We start from the raw sequence: 26,379 nt of genomic DNA on the forward strand, positions 1-26,379 counted from the left end.
TTGACTCTCTTAGCCTCAAATAAAGAAATAACGGTTATATAATTTTTCTTCACATGGTTGGGGTTGGGAGAAGTTTTAGATATCGAAATGGGGTGGTCAGCCAAAACCGTTTCAAAACCTCTGGTATAAATAAAGCCAGAATAAGTCTTATTTTATGTGTTTACATTTCAGGCTCCAAGGCAACAAAAGGGGAACATTTTGAAAGGGTGTTTTGACTTTCCATACCCACAGTATGTTTTTACTAATAAGGAAGCAGCCAGTGTCTGTTAATTCAAGGCCTGTGTACTCAGAAACGTATCAGATGTAAAATTCTGTCAGTGGTTTTCCTTAATGACAGAAAGGCTTACACTTTTTCCTGTTGGACATTCAGTATGCGACTTCCAATATCATGTAAATTAGGGGCCAATTAATACATTTTATTCAGTCAAAAATAATATTGAAAACAATGCAAGCCATTACATAACCACATATGTTAACATATTTGAAAAATAAAGATTTATGAAAATAATTACTGTGAATAACAGAACACTTGCCATTTTGGTAGACCCTTGGGCTACAAGTGTATAGTTAAATGTTGTAATACAAATTACATCCCCTTTCTCTACACTTAAAGTTACTGCTCTTTTAATATTTGATTTATTTCAATTATAAGTGAAATTCCTTTATTTCCATAAAAAATATGTTAAAATCTGTAGGGATGGTGTAGGTCATACCCTAACAACAGAATATTTTGTGCATGTGCCAGTCTTAAAATATGTGAACAATATGCCTTATAGGTAGTATTCCACCGAATGGCCAGCTCCATATTCAATAAGACTGCTGATTGGCCAGCTCAACCTTCAATAAGATTGATGATTGTCCAACTCATTCTCCATCAGAGGATTTTTTTTATAACTGGTCAGTTTAATGTGGGTATTTTACTGGGATTTCAGATTTGTTTTCTTCTAAAATGTAAGATATAGCTAAAAACACAACTAAAGGTCATATTCTGTGTATGAATTAAAGATGCATTCCATGATTTTAAGCCAATGGTTGTAAAAGTGTCATTGTCGAGCCAAAACAGGGACCTGGAAAGTGTTTACAATATCATGAATGTAGCAATTTGAGCCAGACGTCATCACATAATTTACTTTCAAACATAGAATTTCATGGCTAGCTGAGGTAGGAAATTAACTAAACTTATATATTATGCACTTTTAAATGACATTACACATTCAGCCCAAAATGGTAAGTTCAAAAACTACTGTATCTTTTAAAAACAGCCTGGAATGCATCTTTAAAAGAATAGAAACTTTTTAAAGCAACATTTGCACTGACCAATTATTTTTATTGTCCCTGCAAATTTTCACTGACCAATTATTTTTATTGTCCCTGAAAGGAAATTAATGACTGAATTACAATTGCAAAAAATTATTAGTTTCAGTGAAGATCAATGACACACATCAAACAGGCAAGTTGTAAAATCCACATCAAACTGTACAATTCTAAAATGACTATATGTATTTTACTAATGTAACACGCTTCTGTCACTCCTCTTTGTGCTTTATGCCGTTATTAGTCTGGTCTTTTTCTGCTACTTTCTAAGATGTGGGGTTCATCAACTGGCTTTGCCTCATCTGATTTAATTGTAGGCTACTCCAGGGTGTCTTGGTTGTTGGCAGCCTCCTTCTTGTCCATGGGGTTGGCCACAGAATCTGTTTTGTCCACTTTCTTTTCTTCCTTCTTCTCAGTCTTTTTGCCCTCTTTCTTCCCATCCTCCTCTAAAGGCTTCTGGAGGATTACAGAATCTAAGAAAACACAAGCACCCACCCACACATGCACAGACATTCAGAGATAGACAGACATACAGAGACATACATACATACGTACAGACGAACAGACAGACACACACACACACACACACACACACACACACAGATCTCTCAGAGAATGGTGCAAACCAAATATTCCATTCAAAATAACTTCCCTAATTTGGTGGCAAACGAAACCATTAACCTCAACAATTCTCTTGACCTCACATAGTTAATTGTGATAGTGTTTTAGCATTCACATGACTAGCAAAGAATACATTTGACGAAAGTGAAACTTGAAAGAATGTTGAACTGCTTGTATTTATGACAAGTGTAGCCCAAGATCAACATGTCTTCCTGTAGTGTATTGGATGGAAACAAAAAGCTGTTGAGGGTAACTCTCTTTACCCTGTCTCTTCTGCATTTTCTTCCCGGTGACGGACTTCCTCTTCTCAGTTGGTGACACAGGTCTACTTCTAGACCCGATAATCACGTTCCCATCCGCATCAGTCAAGTAGGAGGAAATTCCCAAGTCCCCTCTGCCTTCTGTTACCATCAACTGGCAAATAGAAAATGTTTTATGATTTCACATACACGCAAGCACACACACACACGCACGCACGCAACAATTATTTCTTCCAAATTTGCTCTACTTCAAAGACTACATATTAAATTACATGCCAGACTCTTCCTAATATGATTTCGACTAAATGTCGCTAAAACGTCTTCTGATGACAGTGCTGCAAACCCATGTCAACAGCACATGTTCCAAAATTTCATGGTGGTATTGTTGATAATCAATATGAATGAGTTATGAATCATGTTAACTGTTCAAGGAGAATGTAGTTTGTGCTGTCGGAATCACAGCGTGTCCCAAAGTTGATATCATATCGCAAAAACAATTGAAATTGCGCTATAGCTTTTCACATGATTATTTGAACAAAGATAACTTGATCCAAGATCTGGAGTAGACGCCATTGAATGGCCCTGGTATGCTTGTTTCTGACCGGCTTAAAATATACTCTGTTATACTCCTTCTGGTTACTTAACCCTCTTTTCGTTTTAATGTGGCAAGAATTTCCTTGCGTCTACTGTCCATCTTTTCCGGTCAGTGATTCAAAGCAATGCCAAAGACAGATACAGGCTAAACGTATGATTATTTTTTTTTTATTATATAAAACAGTCTGTCTTAGTAGTGGTTAAATTAGGCCTGGGCTGCTGGGGCTGAGCCCAGGCACTTCGGTGATGAAAATTCTGACTACAACAGTTGCCTATGGGATGAAAGTCTATCCAGCTAATCAACATACACTGCTCAAAAAAATCATGGAAACACGTAATCATCACAGTATAACACCAAGTTAATTCAACTTCAGGGTTATCAATCTGTCCAGTTGGAAAGCATCAGCGACTGTGAATCTGTGTCACCTGTTCTGGTGCAAATGAAAGTGGCAACAGGTGCACTGGAGAGGTTAAAGCCAGACAACCCCCTTAAAAGGGATGGTTTTGCAAGTGGTGGCCACAGAAAATTGCTCTCTCTTTATCCTTCCTAACTGATTCTTCTCTAGTTTTACATGTTGCTACTGTCCTTGTCACTACTGGTAGCATGAGGCAGTACCTGCAGCCCATTCAGTTTGCACAGGTAGTCCAGCTCCTCCAGGATGGTACATCCATACGTGCCGTAACAAGGTTTGCTGTGTCTCAAGAGCATGGAGGAGATTCTAGAAGACAGGCCATTGCACGAGGAGAGATGGACAAGGCCGTAGAAGGGCATCAGCCCAGCAGCAGGACTGGTATCTGCTCCTTTGTGCGAGGAGGAACAAGAGGAGCACTTCCAGAGCCCCACAAAATGACCTCCAGCGGGCTATTAGTGTGCATGTTTCTGACCGAACTGTCTGACACAACAGACTCCCCAGACTGAACAGACTCCATGAGGAGATGCATCAGGGCTTGACATCCTCTAGTAGGACCTGTGCTCAAAGCCCAGCACCATACAGCTTGATTGGCTTTTTCCAGAGAACCCCAGAATTGTCAGTGTTGTTGGTGGAAATGTGATGGTCTGGGGGTGCTTTGGTGGTGGTGAAGTGGGAGATTTGTACAGGATAAAAGGGATCTTGAAGAAGTCAGGCTATCCCGCCATTTTGCAACGCCATGCCATACCCTGTGGATGGCGCTTGATTGGAGCCAGTTTCCTCGAACAGGACAAAGACCCAAAGCACAGCACCAAACTATGCAATAACTAATTAGGGAAGAAGCAGTCAGCTGGTATTCTGTCTATAATGGAGTGGCCAGCACAGTCACCAGAACTCAACCCTATTGAGCTGTTGTGGAAGCAGGTTGATTGCATGGTACGTAAAAAGTGCCCAACAAGGTCTGCAAACAGAGGATCCTTTAACAAAAGCAAAGTTTGAAGGAAATCAATATTTCATTTAAAAATCATTATTTCTAACCATGTTATTAGAATTTATTCAGTTACTGTCTTACGTAGATTTACGCAACAAAACATTTTTCTTAAATGTATTAAAGACAAATGTACCTCAGGTTTCTGTACAATTGCCTGTACCGTAATTTTCTATAAGATATGCACCTCTATGCCAATACGTGGTCGCTCAACGTAGGATCCCACCCCCTCCCAAATCACAATCTAGCCACTGCCTTTGTTTGTGTGATGTTGTCTGGTGGCCATCTTGTCCTCGAAGTCTGGTAAGGCATCCATCAGAGAGGAATCCCTCAGCTGCAGTCCCACACTCCGAACATACAGAGCTCCCATTACTCCCGGAAGGCAAACTCAACTCTTCGACGACCGCAAACCTGCTGTCCTTTTTAAGTTCTGATTCATTGGTATGTGGTCCTCCGGGACTTGAGTTGACAAACCTGTTATTTTCTCTCTGTTGACCTGCACTGTCACCATCACCAAATACCTCGAGTCAACACCCTTCAACACAACTCATTTCACTGTGCTGTGTATTTCAAAGGTAAGCACAGATAGTCTGGGTGACCACTTACATCCCCGCCACGTTTCTGTCTATTATATGCGCTAAACCTCCTCTTCATGTAGTGCCCTACTTCTCAACAGATGTCTATGGGGCCAAGCCAAACCTAGTGCACTAAGAAGGAAATCAGGTGCCCTTTTGTAGGCAGGATATCTATTACTACACAGGGTCCCTAATGTGATGTGACAGCAACCTAAAGCCCCATGGGATAAGAAACAGATGACTTAATAAACAACTCAGTGCAACTTATTTTGTGACCTATAACAACTTATTCCATGAATTCTAATGGCTGTTTACATGGCTTACCGGGAGGAAATGAGGAACAGGAGTGACGAGTGGAGGGAGAGAATGGAGACTGAAGAGTTTGGGGTGCCATACGGAAGAAACAAAACTCAAAAACACACAGAGGAAAAGGAGGTGAGGGAATGCATGCTCCATTTTATTAGTCCTTCTAGTGAGACAGGGGATAGAGGAAGTGATGTCATCGTCACTACTTAGTAACAGGGAAGTTATGTCCTTATCACCACGGTAAGACAGAGGAAGCAATTGAATAATTCACAACACAGTGAAACAATAAAATCAGTATTGTCAGGGGAGGTGATGTCATAGAGGAGGCGGTGTCAAACACTACATTGTGATATGAGGAGTAATGTAATTATTGTACATATGAAGTTGATCAAATATCTACTGTACTAGCACTATTGAGTGACAAAGGTGGCGACATCATATTCAGTACACAGTGAGTGGGAATTCAATGGAAAAAGCGACACAGAATCTGTTCAAAATCTACTTAACAGAAAACAAATGAACTTGCTAATAGAGCTGTTCTTGCCCCCCACTTTTCAAAAACCCCTGCAAGGTGCACTGCGGCCACGCAGTCAAGGACCGTCTTCTTTCTCCCTCGCTTATTTCTTGACATCGGGGGTGAAGACACTTACGGTGAAGTCGGCGCTCTCCGTGCCGTACTTGTTCTTCACCAGGATGCTGTACTTGCCCGAGTCTGTGGTGTTCACCGTTGTGATGGTGAAGCTGGCATACTTGCCCGCCTCAAACTTCATGACGTAGTGGTCATCCGTCACAATCTCCCTCTCGTTCTTCAGCCAAGTGACGTCGGGCACGGGGTTGCCCGAAATGTTGCATGTTAGATTCAGGGCCTGGTAGAAAGAGACAGGACCACACATGACAAATGCACATCCCGATTAGCACCCTGCTCTCCTACTTTTCACCAGAGCCCTGTTGACAAGGTGAGCACTACGTAGCAAATGTAAGGTACTGCACCAGCTGTGATAGTGATGTACACTATCAGGCCTGCATTGTCGGCACTGTTCTGGAACAGTAGACAAAGACACAAAAGAAGACATGGCTACCTTCTTCTCCTGTATAGTGACGACATCAGGCAGGCCTCCTGCTACGCGAGCCCGATCTGGAACGAAGAGAAACGCATTAGACCACAGATTCAAATCGAATGAACAAATTGTTACCCTACTTCGAAAATGAAAGCAACCCGTCTGTGCTTTTATGGACACGTGTGTTCACGTGTCTGTGGGTGCATGCGTGCGTGTGTGTCTGAGAGGGGGAGTACTTACTTCTCTCTGCTACAGCGGCCGCTCTGACAATGGGAGAGATCAAACAGATTGAAGAACAAAGATAAGTGGAACAAATGCAGTTAACGGTTTGGGAGCCAGGAAGTCTCAGTGCCCGCTTCTCTAAACCATGAGTCGAAATCTGTCAGAGCTTTTCCTGCTAAATGTGCAGTGCTATGCAATGACAGCTGTTTATCTGAGCAGTAAGTGTTTATTTGTTTGGAAATAAACACCACATAACATTGAAGAAAGGACACATTAGACACTGACAACTTGTGGGATTTTCCACTGTGTTTTCTATCTTCAACTTGCCCAATTTCATCTAGCTATCTCACAAAAATGTAAATTACCTTAACTCCCTGAATTCTTGGTATTTTTCATTATATTATAGTTTAATTGTATTACACTGTTACGAAGTGTTTTTACGATCATATAATAAATACTTACTGCCCAGATTTATAGATAAAACATTTTTAAAAAGCATTATTCAGCGAGTTTCTAATACGGACACAATGGCGGGAAATGTATCACAAATTCACACATATTGGGTCACTTACTTGAGCCTCTGGAATTCTGCGTAGGCATCGTCAAACGCTGCAACCCAAAAAGAACAAGGAGGTCGTCAGCCTATCAGAGCATTAGTAAGCTAGATGGGGAGCTTTCAAATTCAAACATGTTAGACGCAGGTCGCATCCCAAAATCGAGCTCTATTCCCAACCTAGTCTGCTTTTGCTCACTTGACCCGGCAGTGAATTACAAAGCCAACCGAGTGTGGTTGGGGACGTAGCCTTACCCTGGCCGGCCAGCTCCACTGTCCTCTGCAGACTGCCCTTCCCGTCGAAGAACTCGATAGCGTACTTTCCCTTGTCCTTCTCGGTGGGCTCTGAGATCTGCAGCCACAGTTGCTCTCCCACCACGCCGCTCTTTATGCGGTCTGTGAAGGCTATCGCCGAATCCCTACGGGAGGGATAAAACAAACAAAAAAACTCTCATGAGACATACAGAGGTACAGGTAGGCTGGATCTCACAGTTGACAGACACCCCGACAACTTAAACGTAGTTTTACACCTGGGCGTTCACGCACGCACACACACACACACACATAACTGTACGCACGCATACATGCACTGAAAATGAGACGGGTACACACTTGTGATGCCAGGTGACCTGGAGGGCATCGTTGTAGTAGCTGACGAAGGAGTAAAGGCGGATTCCCTCCTCGGTGCTTTGGATCTTCAGCGGGGTGGAGGAGTTGGCTGGGGAAGGTAACGGAGACGTTACATAGTGCAACATTAAGGTGATGTTACAGATACGCTACAGCGTGCAACGTTACAGATTTGTTGCACAGTGGAACCATTTCTTCTGGGATGTTTTGAACACTGGGATGTTTTGAACATTCTGGTTAGATAGATAACACTTAACTTACCAATGACACCAAACACTTCATTCATCAAGTCCCTGAAACCTAGAAAGCCAAAATTTCACATTAGGTTATTCTTGTCAATATGAAACAGGTTTGTTGTGCTGTAGCTGTTCAACTACACATTCAAATTAAGTTTAAATACCATATCTGTGTGACGAAACCTTGAATATTACGGCACATAAGCTGAGATCTAGTGTTCGGAGAGTCTGAAAGTGATATTTAATTTGAACAGTGTTCATACGGTGGTCATTTATTGATCCCTTTCCAGTTTCATTGTGGTCATTGTAGTCAGGGTTTTGATTGATTGAATTGATGCTTATCCGAGTGCTGTCTGGTAACCATTGTGCCTCTGGCCATGTCGTCTGTGTAACTGACAGTTTGTCCTGTCTTATTTGGTTAGATAAAAATTGTATTAATTAGGTGGGTGCTTATTGTATATGTCTCTCTTCACATACAAGGTGTATTATATTCATGTGTGAGTTGGAAACACGTTTTTTTTACATATCCCATCCTCCCTGACACCATCAGAGTGGGGTCACAGCCAGCTGGATCAGCCATCTATTGACGTTGAGCCTGTGTCACTTCGGTCTTTTAGAGACGTTGAGCCTGTGTCATGAGTCACCTTGATCTGTTAGATTCAATGTTGAGCCTGTGTCATGAGTCACCTCAGTCTGTTAGATTCAATGTTGAGCCTGTGTCATGAGTCACCTCAGTCTGTTAGATTCAATGTTGAGCCTGTGTCATGAGTCACCTTGATCTGTTAGATTCAACGTTGATGTGTCCTTCCCTCTGTCGTCCTTCATGACAATCTCATAAATACCGGAGTCCTTCTTCGAGATCTACAAGAGAGAGACGGGTTTCAGACAAACGCACACCGACACCGTTTTGTGACGAAAGACAATGACAACCTCAAAGCAAACAAAGGAACACTTTTCTGTCCATCTGTGGGTGCTGCGGGACACGTTTGTGTCAACGCAAAAGTAAAAAAGCATTCTCAAAACGGCCAATGCTAGAACGTGACGCCATCTTCACTTATGGTGTCAAATGGATGATGACATTGATGCCAACTAGGAGTTTTCTTGAGTTGTGGTCCCCCAGGGATTTGTCTGGGTCTATGCAGACAGACGGAACCTGCAGCAGGAGAATCCGGCTGCAATAGGACACGTGACGTGTGGGAAAGAAAACCTGCGTAAATGCTTTAGACAACATGCCACGCCAGATCAAACAGGGATATGAATGCCGTATACGGCCGAAGACTTTAGTAACAAATGCGTGGGCGAATTACAGAAGTAGAGATTTGGTATAATGTTATGGAAACACAACAGATGTAATTAACCAAAGACTATCCAAATATATAGAACTTACTAAGAAATAACATGGTTAATTGGTTTGATTAGTGTTGAAGAGGTTCTTTAAATATTTTAGTTAGAATTGGTCAGATCCTGCGTGCCCCCCTGCCCTGCATGTTTAAGGTCTCTCCCTGCTCTGTCACACCTGATTCAAATGATCAGCTCATTGTCAAGTCCTTCATGAGCTACATCACGTATGTTAGGGCAGAGAGAGATCTAAAACATGCAGGGCAGGCGTCAAGGAGCAAGGTTGAGACAAACTGGGTTAGATGCTATAACTGAAAAAGTACATGTATTACATGATACAGTTACAATTACATACTGTAACATAACATAAAGTGTCTCTACTATATCATTATGTACATAGCATGCAGCAAATACATTCAATACATTCCTACATGTGTAGTATATTATTAAAAAATAAAAGACACATAGCCAGTGAATGTACTCTTTAGCCAGTCAATGTACTCTTTAGCCAAGTCAATGTACTTTTTAATAAATGACCTGTATGGAACTCCTTCTCTCTCACCTGGGCAATCTCCAGTTTGAGCACTCCCTCTGTGAATGGGAGATTATTGTCTCCCTTGACCTCACGTCCATCCTTGTACCACACTGCAACAGTGTCCTTTTTTATGTTCCCAACCTGCAAAAGAAGATATAGAGAGGTGTTTCAGGTGCGATGAAAGAACAGAAGCCCAGGGTGGTTAACAGAACTAATAAAGTCACTTTGAGAGATGTTGAGTTGACCATGAAAACAGCAGTCTCACCTTGCACTTTAGGACAACACTACATTCTGGGGTCACTTCATAACTCAGGTACTCCACAAAGTGAGGACCTATGAGGAAAAACATTTATGATATCGTTCCATAAGGCTTATATTCTGATGCTGATCATATTGATACTTTACTCATATATTTCTATTAAAAAATAAATAATAAATAAAAAAAGCATACCTTGCTTTCTGTGCCATTCTTTACAAATAAATTCAGACTCCTTCTGCAGCTCCTTGAACACTGAAACACACAATTCCTGATTAGGCAACACAATTTGAATCAATCACATCGACCTTTTAGTTAATACAGCCATCATTTTAATTGAACCTTTATTTCAATAAGGAACACTAACTGAGACCAAGGTCTCTTTTACAGCTAGGCCTTTCATTTGTGTGCAGTAGATTCATTGTATGCTTGTATTGCCCTCTAGTGAAACAACTAAGGATCTAACTTCTGAGCCATGCAGTAGAGAGGCTGTTTTCCCTTGACAAATGAGAGGCAGCCCATTTATTTAAAACTCCTACCTAGTCCCCAGCGTCAAGCAATGACAACGAATGACGGTTTACATTATTTCAAAAGAACTGACTGGCTCCCAGGTGACAGGAGTGGGAGGATGATGATGGTAATAGGAGGGGTAGAGCTTTTCCTACCATCTCCAATCAGCACCAGGCTGGACTGGTTGGTGGCTTTGCCGTCCTGCAGCTGGAAGGTGAAGGTTCCCTCGTCCTCTGGGCGCAGAGACTCCATTAACATTTCTATCACACCTGTTTCCTTGTTAAAGTTCATCTTGTATTTCTGGTGAAGAAAAAGCCAGAGGCAAACCTCTTCAAATCAGTCTCACATGGTTAACCTTAACATGGATTACGTAATAAAGATGGAGCATAATGTAACAAGTTGCAAGTAGCCTTCCCAAATAATCAAATTTTTCAAGGAATAATGATCAGAATAAGAATTAAATCAAGGAGGCCTTCAATCAAAATGTTATATGAGAAAACTGTACATTTGAGCAACCCTAAAGGAAACCCAAGAACATCATCCATAGAAGAGTAAAGCGATTTAGTTGCTCCTTACCTCTCCCTGGGAGAGATTGTTATCATTGAACACATAGTCTATTTTGGCATTAGCTGAGATCTTCTCAGCCTGCAGCCAGAAGCGAACTCTGCCCTTCTCCTGGAGCTCAACGGCCAGCTCTGTCTTCAAGGGGATAACTAGAGGACAAATAAGAAGGCGAGAGATACAGCGAGGAGAGGAAGTGACAGCAGGAACTGTGAGCTATGCTAACTGGAGTATATTCATACACAAAACAACTGACCGATAAAATACTGGGTGCCAAATGGCATCCTATTCCCCCTACTTCAGCCCTTCCAACATTGAAGGCCTAGCAAATAGGGTGCGATTTGAAATGCAGGCTTTGAACAGCGCTTCTGAATTACTCACTAGGGAATTTGTGATCATGGCTGATCCCCAGAAGTTTCTTCAGCTCTATAAAAAACAAAAGAAAAAAAAACGTTTCTTTAGATAGACGGTAGAAACCACAGTTGCAACGAAGCTCTGCTACCCTCCGAGTGATAAAGCGGTTAGGTTATTTCAGTTCTGCTGTACCACAGACAACCACAGACTCACCGTCTGCTGAGAGGGTGTAACTGGAGGAAGCACCGTCGGTGTGGGTGACGGCACAAGAGTAAATGCCAATGTCATCCTCAGCAAGAGTTTTGAAGGTGGCCTTAGACCTGAGGGCGTACACGAAGACACCAAGCCAATTAACATGCCAAAGTACATTCAGTGGACCTGTTCTTTTCAAACGTGAACAGCTAACTTACTTTTCCCCTTTGGTCTCAATAGTAAGGCGTGTATCATCCGTGATTTCTTCGTAGTTTTTGTACCACACAAATTTGGAATCTGGAGTCAGGTTTGAGCAGGCGAAGTTCAGGGAGATCACCCCTTCGTCATCAACTTCCACAACGATCTCTGTAGTGCCTGAAAGAGAAGACAGCATGAGTCAAACACGGCTGCACAACATATTTTTAGATCCACTTCAAATAAGGTCTGTGTTTCGTGTAGGAATATCCACCTCTGCGTTTTGATAATATCTGTAGGAGAAGGAGACTTATATCATTGCCTGTATTTAGCAAATATTTTGGGGTACAGTGAATTAACTGAAATATATTGACAAATGTCACATTGTCCTACAGACATTTACATGGTTATCAAAACGTCGAGCTGGGGTAAGCCTAATTTGAAGGGGATCTGAAAATACCCTATTGGAGAAGATGATTGGCGTATTAACAAGAAACAACCAATATCAGTTTTTGCCGATAGGTTTAATGGAGATCAGGACGTGTCCACTGTTTCAGTCATTTGCCAACATGTTTTTTTCAGTCTACAGTTGTTATTATATTTGGAATATTTATTTGAACTAATTCTATCTACCTATCAATAATTAGCAATTCCTACTTATTTTTTATTTAGGTCATTTAAATAAATAAAAAATTGTATCAGGAACAACTTACATTATATAATCATAATATATCATATATATATATATATATATATATATATATATATATATATATATATATATATATATATATATATATATATATAAATAATTGATGGGCAAGTCAAAGTGACTTGATTTCTACAGCCCAAGCCAATCCAATGTTTACTAATATCTGTGGTGGGATTGTTATCCTTGTTCTAGTTTAAACTGCTAACAAGCCTTTTACGTGTGTAATTTGAAGAACCACTCCGGTCACATGATTCTTCTGAAATATCGTCTCCCTGAGGAGTCCCGACTTGCAAACCAATTACTGGTTTAGAAGACCAAATAAGAGTGAACTGACTGTAGCCTATTGGAACTGACAGCAGGGAATCCCGTCCCATCAACTGGTTGTACATGTTAACATCATTGTGGTAGTAAATATGATCGATGGTGAACTCTCCCTTGAAACCAAAAAAAAAAAGAAGAGCTCCTCGGCAGAGAGGGGATGGGCTATGTAGTTTTCCCGCTTAGCTATGTTAAGATGAATGCGCTGTAAGTCCTTCTGGGTAAGAGCATCTGCTAAATGACTGAAATCTAAACATGGGCTAGTGTGACTGGACTGCACCTTTAAAAATAGTTTAAGGGCAAGGTCTTTAATGAATGACTTCATGGTATTACATTACATTATTATTATGATATAAATGATTCAGTATGTAGGCGTGATAACAAGACCATTGCTATTGCTCTGTTCATAGGGTCTCTCCACGTGCTGCTACCTGGTTTGGTTTCAGCCAGGACAGGTTCCGTGGGGTCAGACGCCTTTCCCACACCTGCCTTATTCTGAGCGCGAACACGGAACACGTAGCTCTCCCCCTCTTTTGGGATCTTAATCTGTTTCGGGAAATTAAAGAGAAACGTTATAGACATGTTACTTGCATACGTTAGTTGCATACGTTAGTTGCATTCGTCAGTTGCATTCGTTAGTTGCATACGTTAGTGGCATATGTTAGTTGCATACATCAGTTGCATTTGTTAGTTGCATTCGTTAGTTGCATAAGTTAGTTGCATTTGTCAGTTGTTTTAGAAATCGGCGGTTTCATATAGTGGTCAAATAATGTAGAACATGTATCAAATCGAGGGAGAAGTTTGCTCAAGTTTATTGGAAAATTGCAGCACAGATGTCATTCGTGAACGTTGATACAGAGACAGATGTGAATGTTCCATTGTCTTCTCACTGTAATGTTGGTTGCCAGCTAGCCTATACATTAAGGGCGTTTCTACATAACAAAGATCAGGTTTCCAAGACAGTTACCCCCATGCCATATGGTCAATGTAAAACATTCCAGGGGTTAGTAGAGCACAACCTACAGAGAGATAATCTAAACAGAGAGGTTTCTGTTGTTCTCATTATCTAGGCACATTCACTTCCAATGAAACGTACATTCACATTGTAATTGTTAATGCTCAGATTCCACAGTTGCATTCATCAGTTGCATTCGTCAGTTGCATTCGTCAGTTGCATTCGTCAGTTGCATTCGTCAGTTGCATTCGTCAGTTGCATTCGTCAGTTGCGTTGCCATTGAAACACAATGTTTCACAAAGTAGTAGTGTTGAAAAAAAATATTTTACATGTGGGACACACTGCTGGACTGACTGAAAATCACCTCAGCCAATCAGTGTGTGATGCGGCGCCACTGCATCACACACTACGGATTGGCGACTGTTGACGGAGCAGAAAGGGCACTGACCTTCATGTAGTTGTTGGAAACAGCCTTCTCGTTGACCCCTCTCCATGCCTCCTCCTTAGCGCTCGCCTCCTTTATGTCAATGTAGAATCCGTTGACGGGGTCGCGACCCTGGTACACCGGCGGCTTGTAGAGCAACACCACTGACTTGGCGCGCACCTCTGTCACCTGAAGATCATGGGGAGGTCCTGTTGCAGAAAAGCACATATAAAATGAATAAACTGCTATGTGTACATATAATGTCCCTGTGTATGTAAGCCCTTTCAACAAATGTCCATTACCACAAATTATCTCCAAAGACCAATACCTTAAACGGCCACAAATGACCTAGGAATTAGTATTACCACAAGGAACCACAATACCTCAAAAGGCCATTTCCACAAATGACCAAAAATGACCTCAAAAGGCCATTACCAAAAATGACCAAAAATGACCTCAAAAGAGCATTACCACAAATGACTTTAGACAACCATTACCGAAAACAATTTGTGACATAAGGCTTTGCAGAATAACATGCACTGCTGTGTGTTTAGTCACTCAGGCGAATGTCAGTGGCTCTACCCAATACCCACCTGGCACTGCAATGGTCCACTCCTCACAAACAAACGTGTCACTGGGCCGAGAGGGGATGCCCACGCCCGCCATGTTTGCAGCGCGCACCTGGAACTGGTACTTCCTGTTCTCTTTCAAGTCGGACACCTGGACGGGAGGATGAAAGTGCAGACAGACAGTGAAGAAAAATTCTCATTCTCAGTTTTTTCACAACATTCTCATTTTTTTCCTGAAACCGACAAAATGGTGGCCGCAAACTTTGGTCGATGAAGGTGACTACATCCCGGAGAAACAAAATGGCTGACTCACTCGGTAGGCTCTCTCGCTGACAGCCTTGATGTTGGCCTCGTGCCATCTCCCTGGCACCCCATTGACCACCTCACGGTAGTCCACAAAGTACCCGGTGATGTCGGCGCCTCCAATGAAGGTGGGCTGCTTCCAGGCTAGCACCATAGAGTCCCGCACGCACTCCAGAACGCTGATGCCATGGGGCGGAGTGGGGGATGCTGGGAAAGCAGAAGACTCCAGTTATCATTGTACTGTGTCAACTCTGACAGTGAATGCCGTGGGAGACGGACTCTTAATAAAAACCTTTCCCAATGCCTTGGTTAAGATTCAGTCTTCCCATCATTTAGACTCACTGACCTTTTGCTTTCTTAGAGTGTTGGGAAGAAATTGTATATTTACAGAAATGTTCAGAAATATACAGAAGTATGTTAGCTGTAAAGATATTGTGGTACAACAGCTAATGCAATACAAGTTGTACAACCATACTTGCTGTAAGATACTATTGTTTGGCACCTTCAACCCTTAAACTTTCACCTCATTATGCTAGGGTTCAACCAGACTCTGGGATACAGGTTTTTAAGGACCTGGAATGAACAGAGTTGGAACTGGACAAAATGTTTTATCAATGGTAGCTAAGAGAAAAGTCTTAGGTAGTGACATCGATCAAGTTAGCTTACACAGCTAACATAATTATACTACTTAAATAATTTTGCGGACATTGAGTTATCATTAATTGGAAGGAGGGGGTAGGCTGAAGAATCTGACTGGGGAGCACAAAGTGTTCTCACGTTACAGGTATTTATTACTGGCTTGTGATTGGCTGGTTCGATGCCAAGACAAGCTGTGACAGGCTAGCTTCAGCTATATCACAGTGTCTGTGTGTGTTAATAGCGCATTGATCCCTACGCACTAGTGGAAATCTGAGAGGGTTTGACAGTTGTAAGAAAGCTGGTCATTTTTCCACCTTCCCTTCTGATTGGCTCAGTGTAAGATTCATTATATTAGTTCTACTAAACAAATTGTCTCTGATCTCCACAAGTGGACTTAGGTATTGATTTGGAATTGGGCCAAAGAGCGAGTTCATTTTAAATGGCCCAGTGCCCCGTGTGGGTGGAGTTTATATATTTAGAACATTCCATTGGTCTGTAATAGAAATCTCCACCCACTTGGGCTATCGTGCCATGCAAAACAAACTGGTCACATATTCACTGATCTCCCAAAGGGAAGATGGGCCCAAAAGAGCCCAGAGTGCGTGAGCTAGGCAGGCTCCTTTATTCCTAAGTGGCCAGCACAGTGTCTGAACCCTGAGTGTGTGGAAAGGGATCTAAAAGCCCCTGTGTGTGTGTGAGGCAGCCCCGGGGTCAAGGTGGCCAGCAGATTGCCTGAAAGGCTGCGTGACTGCAGAGTTAAACAACAGCAAGCTGTTATGGAAACTTACCTCAGGATAAAACATGTCTAAGGATAAAAGATCTGTGCACTTTTGAGTTTCAACCCCTTACCTGTGAATATGACAGCAGAACCATATACATTCAACAAGTAATTCCGATGCTGTTTTTACCTTTACCTTGGTGACAAAAAATATCTTAAAATCAGCATTTCAAAAAAGAAAAATATATAGTAAGAAACAAAAATGCAAAAATCCTTGAGGGAAAAAAAGACAAAGAGTTGTAGATGATGTAAGAGTGGACGTGGCCTTGACCTGAGTTCTCACCTGGGTCTGGATCTGTCCTGGTCCAGCCCACGTTGTGGACTGTTTCTCTCTCTGTCCCCTGTTTGGCTGAAGAATCTACAGAGGACTTACGTGTTAGCCCGGCCACTGGAGCCTTAGCCTGACCTTTAACCTCATCCGTGGCTTCGGTTGGCTCCGTGACAGATTCTGTCACCAGGTCAGGGGCCCAAGTCACACTGCCTCTCTTACCCCCCTTGCCTTTGGCCAGGGCCCCGGGGGAACCTGATGGGCTCCAGCAGAGGGCCTCAGCACCAGGCAGGCTGTCAGTCTGAGCATTGAGGTTTAGCATAGTGTAAGGGGGGCACTGAACGGCCTCATGCATGCCCGTCCAGCGTGGCATGTGCTCGGTTAGTTCACCCACGTTACCACCCCTTGGTAACTCCCACTCCGGCAACACACCGTGAGGAATACCGCCCCCTACAGGAGTTAGCAGAGAAAAGCAAAATGAGCCATTGTACACAGGCGGAGGAAACAAGTTGTCAGATTAACAAACAGCTCAAATCTCAGTCATTACACACGAGAGAAAGAAAGAGAGAAAGTGAGAGATACAGACAGAGAACGAAAACTTTACCAATACTCATATCAAATAGCTACAGTACAATGTCTTCATCTGACAGATCATGAGAAATGAAGACAAGATGACCAATAAGTGACATCCGCGTGAGGAAGCAAGTTGCAGAGTTAAACACAAAGCACGGGCATTTGAGAGAAACAAGACAATGTGCGCAGGCTTTGTACCAACCCTTCATGAAAAAGCCACACTGTGCTTTAGTAAAGATATCAGTAGATTTCATCACATTCACTATATGGGGTAAATGACCTCCATGACCTATTATTCCACTGTGACACAGCCTACAGACATGGCTGAAGGACAATCAGGTGTGTGAACACAAACCCTAACAATTACCTGTGTATAGCCGCTATGTATGTTGGCTGTTGGGTGTGCAGACAGTTGGTTTTTGAGCTATGCACTGTCTGTTTGCATGCTAAGGGGGAGCTGTCATTTGTTTCCCTGTATGCACCATAGTCTGTCTGTATCACAATATAATTTTTAATAACCTGGACAATGACAGGCAGTTAGCCAGCTGGCTAAAACAAACATAACTGAATGGAGATTTTCCATTGGGCTTGCTTATTGGTCCAGGACTAGGCTTCATTTGTGACTGGGAAACTAAGGGGAGGTCTATCAACTGTTGTGTCATTCTAATGGACTGTGGAGAGAAATCCACTGACATTGTCACTAAGTGCGTTTCATAAGGGAAAACAGAGCGTGCCGCTTGGCACAAAGCTGGCCTGAGACTGAGTGATATCCCAATGCTAGGAGCCTGATTAGTCACAGCGCAGGCAGACAATATGGGACAGCTGTATGTTAACGCGGCCGGTTAGTCATTGTGATCCCTAGCTCTGATCCTGGGGCCTTCAGCTGGAACCAGAGCTACTATTCCCAGATGAGGAGTGAGTAGAGTGAGTAGTGCAGATCAGTGGGTATTTTTGGTGGTGAGGAGGTACCTTTAACATCAGGTTTTGGTGGATAAAACCCGGACTCAGGACAGGAGACGGGGGTGGGGATGGTTGGGGTTTAGGGTAGCGCGTGGCAGAGGAACGCAAGGCGGTCTGGTTTGCAACAACCGCTGAGTTGGATCGCACTGACCCAAATTAGGGGAAGTCTACAACTCCTGACCCCCGGCTCAGGCTGTGCAGGGAGCGTGGTGATAGGTCGTGACTCGACATGGGGGTGTTGTGGTGGCGGGTGGGGCTTGATCAGGTGATTGACAGAGTGAAATGAACACGTGGGAGGTGTCTAATGGCTGACACCACACAGAGCTGACAACGTTTTCTGATGTCGACAGAAAAAAGAAGACACTAGCACAACACATCAGCTATTCCCCTGCTTAGTGAAGAAATAGGTAATAACAAAATATTAGGCATAGACCCAATAATCAGATTACATATATACACATTGCTTAGTGCCATAAAATGATAACCCGACTTTGTCATAGTAGTGCTTCATCTCACCATAAAATGAGTGACCTTGTATATGGCTGACCTTGTATACGTAAGTGACCTTGTATATGGCTGACCTTGTATACGTAAGTGACCTTGTATATGGCTGACCTTGTATACATAAGTGACCTTGTATTTGGTTGACCTTGTATACGTAAGTGACCTTGTATATGGCTGACCTTGTATACGTAAGTGACCTTGTATATGGCTGACCTTGTATACGTAAGTGACCTTGTATATGGCTGACCTTGTATACGTAAGTGACCTTGTATATGGCTGACCTTGTATACGTAAGTGACCTTGTATATGGCTGACCTTGTATACGTAAGTGACCTTGTATATGGATGACCTTGTATACGTAAGTGACCTTGTATACGTTCTACCGTCAGTGGCTTCTTACCATAATGTTTGTAACAGTGCCTCCATAAGCTTAATGTCACTCACCAATAGCAGCCTTCACTTCAATAGCCTCCGACTCCTGAGAACAATCGCTGAGCCCAGCGGCGTTCAGGGCCTTCACTCTGAACACGTAGCTCTGTCCTGTCACCAGACCGTGGCAAATGAACCTGGCAATGTCAGGAATCAAAAACTCTTTGAAAGGCACATTGTAAAGGGAACGTATTTCGTCCCAGATTTCCTTTATTTAGTTTGTTAACCTTACTTAAGCTCACCATCACAAAAGGTATTGAATTAGTCGTATTGTCACATTTTATAGGTATAGACTACTATATATGTGTTATACATATTTTTTTGTATACTCTTTAGGATATTGAAATGTCAAAATGTGGTTGTATTAAATTCACCAGACGTTTTTGACTGACAGTGACTGATGTGTTAGAAGGATAGTCAGAAGGACCATTGTATAGTACCTGGTGCCTTTGACCGGCTTGTTGTTGCACGGCTCATAAGTGTGGCTGCCAACGACGCTGGCTTCAATGTAATATCCCACAAGCTCCTTAGCGTTCTTGGAAGCTTCCCAGGTTACCACCACAGATGTGTCTGTGTTCCTCGTGGGAACCACACGGCCCGGGGCAGATGGGATATCTGTTGACGGGAGAGGTCCAGGAGAGTAAGAAATGAAGTGAACTGATCCTGAGGTAATGTGTAAACACCTACTGTATGGATTTGTGTTGGCATACTGTTTTAAAACTCTTTACAGCGTGTGACACGTGAACCCTCACCCAGCTTGTCTCCGACCGTGATGGCTTCGGTGGCTTCGGACGGTTCGCCGACACCGGCGGAGTTGCAGCAGCGCACGCGGAAGCTGTAGGCCTTCCCTTCAGCCAGGTCGAACAGGGCAAAGCGGGGAGACTTCACCGGGATCTCCGTGTTCACCCTCTGCCAGCTGTCTGTGCCTGACACACACTAAGAAACACAACCGCCATTTGATTACTGCTCCTAACACACAAATAAGAAATGGTTCCATTTTCATAGACAAAAAGGTCACAAAGGGGTTCTACCAAGAAGTATTGTGATCCTAAAAACTTCAGTTTTGGCAGTTAACATTAATGTAATATTCCCAGAATGCTTAGTTGCATGCTGATATTTACACTTCTTTTTAAATATCAATTGCTTTGATTGATTTAATTCTGTATAAACATTTCTTTAAAACATACAGCTTTCTAAACTAATCTATTTTGTTAGTAGAGGGATTTATTGCATCTATTTGAGATGGTTATTCCAGTTTAGATATACACAGTAGTCTCTGTCAATGAAGGTTACATGCGTCTTCTTGAAACTTCTCTTCTGCGTCTTCTAAATGTGTATATACACGTAATTCTCTATTTATAAGATTTTGATTAAATTATAAAATAACAAAATTAGATGGACTAATTTAATGATTTTGCCATGGCGATTTACTGTTTTGGATGGAAAACATTGATGACGTTTTGGAGTCATGCATGTATTTTACTGTACTGAATATCATGCTGTAGTATATTAAATACGGTGCATATGTACAGCCTATTCTGCTACCTTCTCAACGTAGTACATGATGCCCTCGTGTCCTCTCTCTCCAGGGGGATTCCAGCTCAAAACCATATAGTTCTTGGTGGCCTCTGTGACCTCCAGGTTTTTGGGTCTGCCAGGAACCACACCCTCTGACAGAAAGTGACATCAGAGGACATTAATCAAGAGTTCATATGTACATTTGTTGCATACCCCATAGTCAATCCCCCAAAAAAACTACCACTGACTTTGCTGATATCTATTACTTTTACCGAGGAATACAGTATGTTTATAGCAGGACAGTGATACGTGGTTGTTTACTGATAATAAATAAAATACATAATTAAAAAAACTTACGATTAATTGGTAAGGGATTAACAGTCTTAGGGACTAAGCCGACGATGCTCTTTTATTAACCGAAGGCCACAAGGGATTTTCGGAGCCACACGTTCATCTGAGTACTGATCACCTGCGACAAGTGCAGAAAAACACCCATCCTACCTGCAGGCTCCTCTTCCGTGACAATGATCTGGCCGGTCCAGGGAGCGGAAGTACCTGGAGTCCACAGGAAGAGGTCAGGGTTCAGTTTCAGATGTAGCATCACAAGAAAAAAACACTTGTGCTAAAACATCAGGCGCGTCCTGGCAAAAAGAATAATTTGCGCAGTTACGTCATGCGAGTAAACCCAGATGCCGAGGCGCCAGATCAAGCTGTCCACCATACCTCTCATCCGGGCGCGGTCGGCCGGGTCCATCGCCGCCACTGGCTCGGAGGCGCGGGATGGCCTGCTCATGCCGCTCTTGTTGACGGCGCGCACGCGGAAGGTGTACGAGCGCCCCTCTACCAAACCCGTCACGGGGAAGCGGGCGAACTTGATGGGGGTGTCGTTACACTGGCTCCAGTGGGTTGTGCCAACCTCACACCTGAACGCGAGAAAAGGACAGAATTTATGGCCTCAGCCCCTTCGGAAAAGACTCAATAAAGGTTAGTTCCTTGTTATGGCGTTTTAGAAGGGCTTTTTGACACAGTCCTTGGCACGGGTTAGTCGTGACAAAAAAAAAATCGTCCCACTTTAGTAGATTCCTGCCATCTGCTGTGGCCATCAGCAACCGTCAGTCTGTCCCACTGAGACAAAAACACTAGTCACCACATCATGCCACTTTCAAAACATAGAAATGAATAAATGTACTATACTGCCCTCAAAACTATATCTCTCTGCATCTAGATATGTATACTATACTGATAGTAATGCTGTGTACACCAACTGCAAGTCCATGTACCACCAACTGCAAGTCCCCGCTCATAACCCTTCGTATGCCCTCACTGTCCATTGAATATGTACTGTGTGTCAACTGTGAATAAGTTTTGTATGTTCCGTTTCTACGTGATGTCTACCATTAGCAACGCATAACACAAAGTACATTTCCATTTAAGTCCACATGTACTTAGCAATTGAAGGTAAGGGACTTTTGGCTAGCTTGCCTTGAGGTGTCAACATTAGCCAAGGATTTTCCATTTGACTCACTGGACTCTTTGGTATGGCATTCTGTAGTCTAACCCAAGGTGACATGCTGTCTCAGGCATGTGGTGAAAGCTGGTTGCCGGCAGACCCAAACCCACAGAGGGAACTAAGCGGTTCTGAGATGGAAACTTCCAGGAGAGAGAGGGAGGGGACGTGGGGGCGCGTTGGTGTTGGTACCGACCTGTCCACAAAGTAGCCGAGGATGGAGCTGCCACCGTCCACCGCCGGCTGCTTCCAGGTCACTATGACGTAATCCTTGTTAGCGTCCTGACACGTTACATCCAGGGGGGCGCCCGGCGCTCCCTCAACCTCCGCATCTCCATCTGATTTGGGGACACGCATGTTGGCGGTCAATTGTGTTTGAGTAGTATTCACCTACTAGCTTCCGGTTCTTTCTCTCGCTCTCTCACAAACACACACACACACAGTGCAATATGTACATTTATTATCGGAAACAAAATACAAAAGAGTACAAACAAGAGAAAAGTGCTTAGATAACACTGATGAATGAGGCATGTAATTACAAAATACATTGGATAATCCATAGGGAATTCTACAGCAGGAATTTTAAGTATTGTTGCTTGGTGCCTTTTGCTTTTGATATCCAGCGCCGGCATGTTTTACAGCATTGTAACTACTGCTAAACTCTAGGAGATAACAGGAATGCGCTTGGTCCTTAAGTCAGACAACCCCAGTGCAGGCTGGGACGGAGGGGACAGAATTAGCAGAAGCGCCCCCAAGTGAAAGGGGATAAGAGGGTCGACTCTTAAAGAGACAGCATGCTGGTTTCCGTTACAGAATTAGCTGCTTGGGGACGGAATGACTGATTTATTGAGAATGTGCGAGAGGGCGCTGAGGTGAATGGCTTTGTTAGTCTGTCGTCACTGCTGTGAGGTCACTGCATTCACAGAGGAAGACAGCGTACCTGGCGTTTTCTTTAACAGAGCATCCCTGAACTGTGACATTAAGGTCTATTTCTATCATCTTCAGATTGCATGGGTTCTTGTAGTAGCATGAGATAACAAATGTTGAATACCTTAGTGCTGGCAACCAACAGATTAGGCTGTTGGCTGTGAGGAATTTTTTCCAGGTTATACAGAACCAGGCTGGAGAGATTGACACTGGGGTAGATTGTCTCTTTGGGACATAATGATCGATTGTCCATGGAGAGAAAGCTAAACTGTTAGCAACAGCAGGTTTCACACATCAATTTCTCTTACAAAAACAAGACTGTAATACAGTGACGAGTGAAACGAACAGCAGCAGTGTTCAGTACTGCTGGTTATGGTGAAGTCCCCACCTCTGACAAATACGTAGGCAGAGTAGGTTTCATATTTTGACTTGGTGGTGATGCGCAGGGTGTAGAGCCCCTCGTCCTCTTTGTTCAGGTGTGTCAGGGTCAGGCCGGCCCTGTCTCCACTCCAATGCATCTGACACCACTTGGAGGGCTGCAGAAGGACATCTAACGGAGAGCGAAACAGAGAAGGAGATAAAGTTAAAATGGAGCCACAGAAAACCTGATCTACACAGCTTTTGGTAAACAGAAAGACGTAGAGAGATGGAAAAGAGAGAGGGGGATGTGAAGCGCACCAACACATTATGAGCGTGTCTTACATTAAATTGACCGTGTAGTTTGAGGCAAAGATGGGAAATGGCGCCTCCTCTGGACTTGGAGATTAATTTAGTTTTATGTCTGACACCTGTAGAAGGATTGACTTGCAGACCACGATTGGATGCATTTTGTAATGTTGGTGTCCCTTATACAAGTTGATGTTCGCATTTGTTCTGTGGCTGCTACATAATCTCTCTTTGTAAAGCAGAAAAAAAGAAGTGCCTCAAATCGCTATATATTTGTTTGTGTCGTCCCACGACACTCAATTTCAGAAAATTCTCCAGTTGCAGATTTCATAGAGGCATAGCAGCATCATAATATGAGTTAATGAAAAAAGACTGTATGAATCATAGCCTGCATGTACATAATCCCAAGTAGCATCAGTGTCATGTCTCCTGCCTCTCAGTGGGTCTCATGAATGTAGAGGAACTTTGTCCTAATGCAGTTGTTCCCAACCAGGGGTACTTGGCCATTCTACAAGGGGGACTTGAAAAAACTCATGGCACCTTAGGCTTACTAGTAAAATGAACACGAGGGGGTACTTCAAGGGTACTCTGAGTGGAGCAACATTCCGTTGGTGGTACAGTAACTGAAAAGGGTTGGGAATCCATCATACAGAACACACAATGTCCCTCACCATAGCCCAGAGGACGTATGTATGTATCGGGCGTGTCAAAATAGGCGGGCTGATTTACAAACGTATTTCCCCCGCCCATTAAACCTCATTCGACATCAGCTGAGAGTTCTGGAGCTTCGCGTACCATCTCTGTACCACTGCACCTCAGGTTGGTAACGAGGCAGATTGGGGGAGATGATCACCGTGGCGCCCAGGCTCATGGTCTCGCCCTCCCGTCCGAACGACACGCCGAATCCGTCCACGATGTGGGTCTCGAAGTTGATACCGTATTCAGGGACTAGGCCGACTAGCGGGAAGGAGAAGAGAGCAACACTGGGGTCAGAGGTTGTGGGGCAGCTGCATTCCCACCATGCAACACTGATGAGTGATGTGTTGTGTAACACACAAGTTCAGTCATGTGTGCTCATTATTGTTCAAACGTATCAAAAGGACGAACAAACACATTTGTGTGGATTTTATCATTAACCCACGAGACACTACACTCTGCCTCCTCCCAATCTCCATATTCTATTCTCTCTTAGTAACCAAATGAACTTCAAACAAACAGAGGTGTGTAGATGGAGCCAAAATAATACAGTAACACCATGTTCAGACAGTAAAAAAAAGTCTCAAAACTGTGAGGCAAGTCATGCAGTCAAGACCCTAGACACTGATTCATATTTGACCCATTTATCATTCCTAGAATGACTCAATCTCACATTTGTCTGATTTTGGAATCTATTTAGAATCTATCTAAAAAAAATATATTAATAAACAACAATGGAATTGAATGAACTAGAACTAAACCCTCCAAGCTTTTCCATGGTTTACCATGTAAGTAGTTAATTTACTCTTCAGAATAAAATAATCAATATTTCCAAATTGATGTTATCCAGGTTATAAATGGCAGGGTGAATCTCTATATTACCTGAAATATATTTTTCAGCATTTCATTTCAAGGCTATAGGACTCAATATTTTTCTTAAACAACACTTGCTCAAACGATAATCCAAATATTCTGTTGTGTACAACAAAAGAGGCTAAATTTGCCAAACTGAACCATCTGAAGAACTTTTCCAGGCAATTTATATAATATTATTAAGATATATGATCACAGGATCTTATACATAACAGACGCACAAATAGTGATCATGCATACACATCCGTGAACACACCAAGTTTAAACCAAAACAGAGCTTTAGTGACCCCTGTGACCCCTGTAGTGACCCTGTTACCTTCGTTGGCTCTTGACCTTGCTGTGCATAGCATCAAAGGAACAAAACATCCATTAGAGCAATAAGCACTCACAGCATCCCCAGTCATCCTCACCACCTCGCACCATTCCACAGTTTTGTTCACCAGGTTATTATGACTGAAGACACATTCTCATTAGAAGTAGGGAGCGGTTGTGGTTACTGCCCTGTTTAGGGACAGAACTAAATAACCTTTTCACCCTGCCGGCTCCGGGATTCAATCAGGTCAGACAGCCCCCAACCCAAAACAAACTATCGTAAAACGCATGCTAATGATGTTTAGTACGTTTGTATGCCCACATCCATACATACATATGGATGGATGGATTTAGATTCATTATCTTTGTTTCACACTAACTCTATAAATGTACAGTACACTTTAATATAAATTAGGGTAACGATTATCTATGAGTGCATTTTCAATGATACCGTATTGCTCGGACTTACGTCTGGGTTTGGGGAGAGAATCGTCCACCTCTCCTTTGAACCCTACAGTAGAATTAACACAAAGTTACTAATTATTAACATGTTAGTGCCCAGTTGCAGCCTGGTCAACAGGAACATGCCAGGAACAAAACGTTACAATTGTATTTTATTTTTTTTAAAGGAAAGCAGTGGTAAAATGGATCAATAGATGTGCGTCCACCCAATAGATGGATCGTGCAGATTACTGTGCAGTTCACTGTGAAGGCAACACTTCTGAGAACCATGCTTCATTCCA

General features: G+C 42.8%; 1 protein-coding gene across 11 annotated transcripts in view; it reads right to left on the reverse strand.

The window, feature by feature from the left end:
* Nucleotides 1-395: 395 nt before the first annotated feature.
* myom1b (myomesin 1b) overlaps nt 396-26,379 on the reverse strand; it is a 34,371-nt gene continuing 8,387 nt past the window's right edge. For 5 of the 11 annotated variants that reach the window (XM_010885425.5, XM_010885429.5, XM_010885424.5 and 2 more), the window contains 34 exons: nt 26,106-26,147; nt 25,641-25,661; nt 24,551-24,712; nt 23,478-23,639; nt 22,359-22,500; nt 21,379-21,578; nt 21,157-21,210; nt 20,683-20,807; nt 19,890-20,073; nt 19,578-19,752; nt 19,153-19,274; nt 17,104-17,121; nt 14,997-15,193; nt 14,708-14,834; nt 14,139-14,323; nt 13,167-13,281; nt 11,729-11,885; nt 11,532-11,638; nt 11,346-11,390; nt 10,980-11,116; nt 10,559-10,703; nt 10,089-10,148; nt 9,903-9,970; nt 9,665-9,778; nt 8,538-8,625; nt 7,790-7,828; nt 7,514-7,619; nt 7,157-7,320; nt 6,921-6,957; nt 6,367-6,389; nt 6,148-6,203; nt 5,719-5,934; nt 2,199-2,349; nt 396-1,787 (listed from right to left, as the gene is read on the reverse strand). In XM_010885425.5, the coding sequence (XP_010883727.2) occupies nt 1,633-1,787; nt 2,199-2,349; nt 5,719-5,934; nt 6,148-6,203; nt 6,367-6,389; nt 6,921-6,957; nt 7,157-7,320; nt 7,514-7,619; nt 7,790-7,828; nt 8,538-8,625; nt 9,665-9,778; nt 9,903-9,970; nt 10,089-10,148; nt 10,559-10,703; nt 10,980-11,116; nt 11,346-11,390; nt 11,532-11,638; nt 11,729-11,885; nt 13,167-13,281; nt 14,139-14,323; nt 14,708-14,834; nt 14,997-15,193; nt 17,104-17,121; nt 19,153-19,274; nt 19,578-19,752; nt 19,890-20,073; nt 20,683-20,807; nt 21,157-21,210; nt 21,379-21,578; nt 22,359-22,500; nt 23,478-23,639; nt 24,551-24,712; nt 25,641-25,661; nt 26,106-26,147 (3,899 nt within the window). In that variant the 3' untranslated portion in view covers nt 396-1,632. Of the gene's footprint in view, nt 1,788-2,198; nt 2,350-5,197; nt 5,935-6,147; nt 6,204-6,366; nt 6,390-6,920; nt 6,958-7,156; nt 7,321-7,513; nt 7,620-7,789; nt 7,829-8,537; nt 8,626-9,664; nt 9,779-9,902; nt 9,971-10,088; nt 10,149-10,558; nt 10,704-10,979; nt 11,117-11,345; nt 11,391-11,531; nt 11,639-11,728; nt 11,886-13,166; nt 13,282-14,138; nt 14,324-14,707; nt 14,835-14,996; nt 15,194-17,103; nt 17,122-19,152; nt 19,275-19,577; nt 19,753-19,889; nt 20,074-20,682; nt 20,808-21,156; nt 21,211-21,378; nt 21,579-22,358; nt 22,501-23,477; nt 23,640-24,550; nt 24,713-25,640; nt 25,662-26,105; nt 26,148-26,379 lie in introns of those variants that run through there. The other 6 variants (XM_010885427.5, XM_010885426.5, XM_010885428.5 and 3 more) reach the window with 6 other exon arrangements.

The sequence above is a fragment of the Esox lucius genome, chromosome 21, assembly GCF_011004845.1.
Source record: "Esox lucius isolate fEsoLuc1 chromosome 21, fEsoLuc1.pri, whole genome shotgun sequence".
NCBI classification, from domain to species: domain Eukaryota; kingdom Metazoa; phylum Chordata; class Actinopteri; order Esociformes; family Esocidae; genus Esox; species Esox lucius.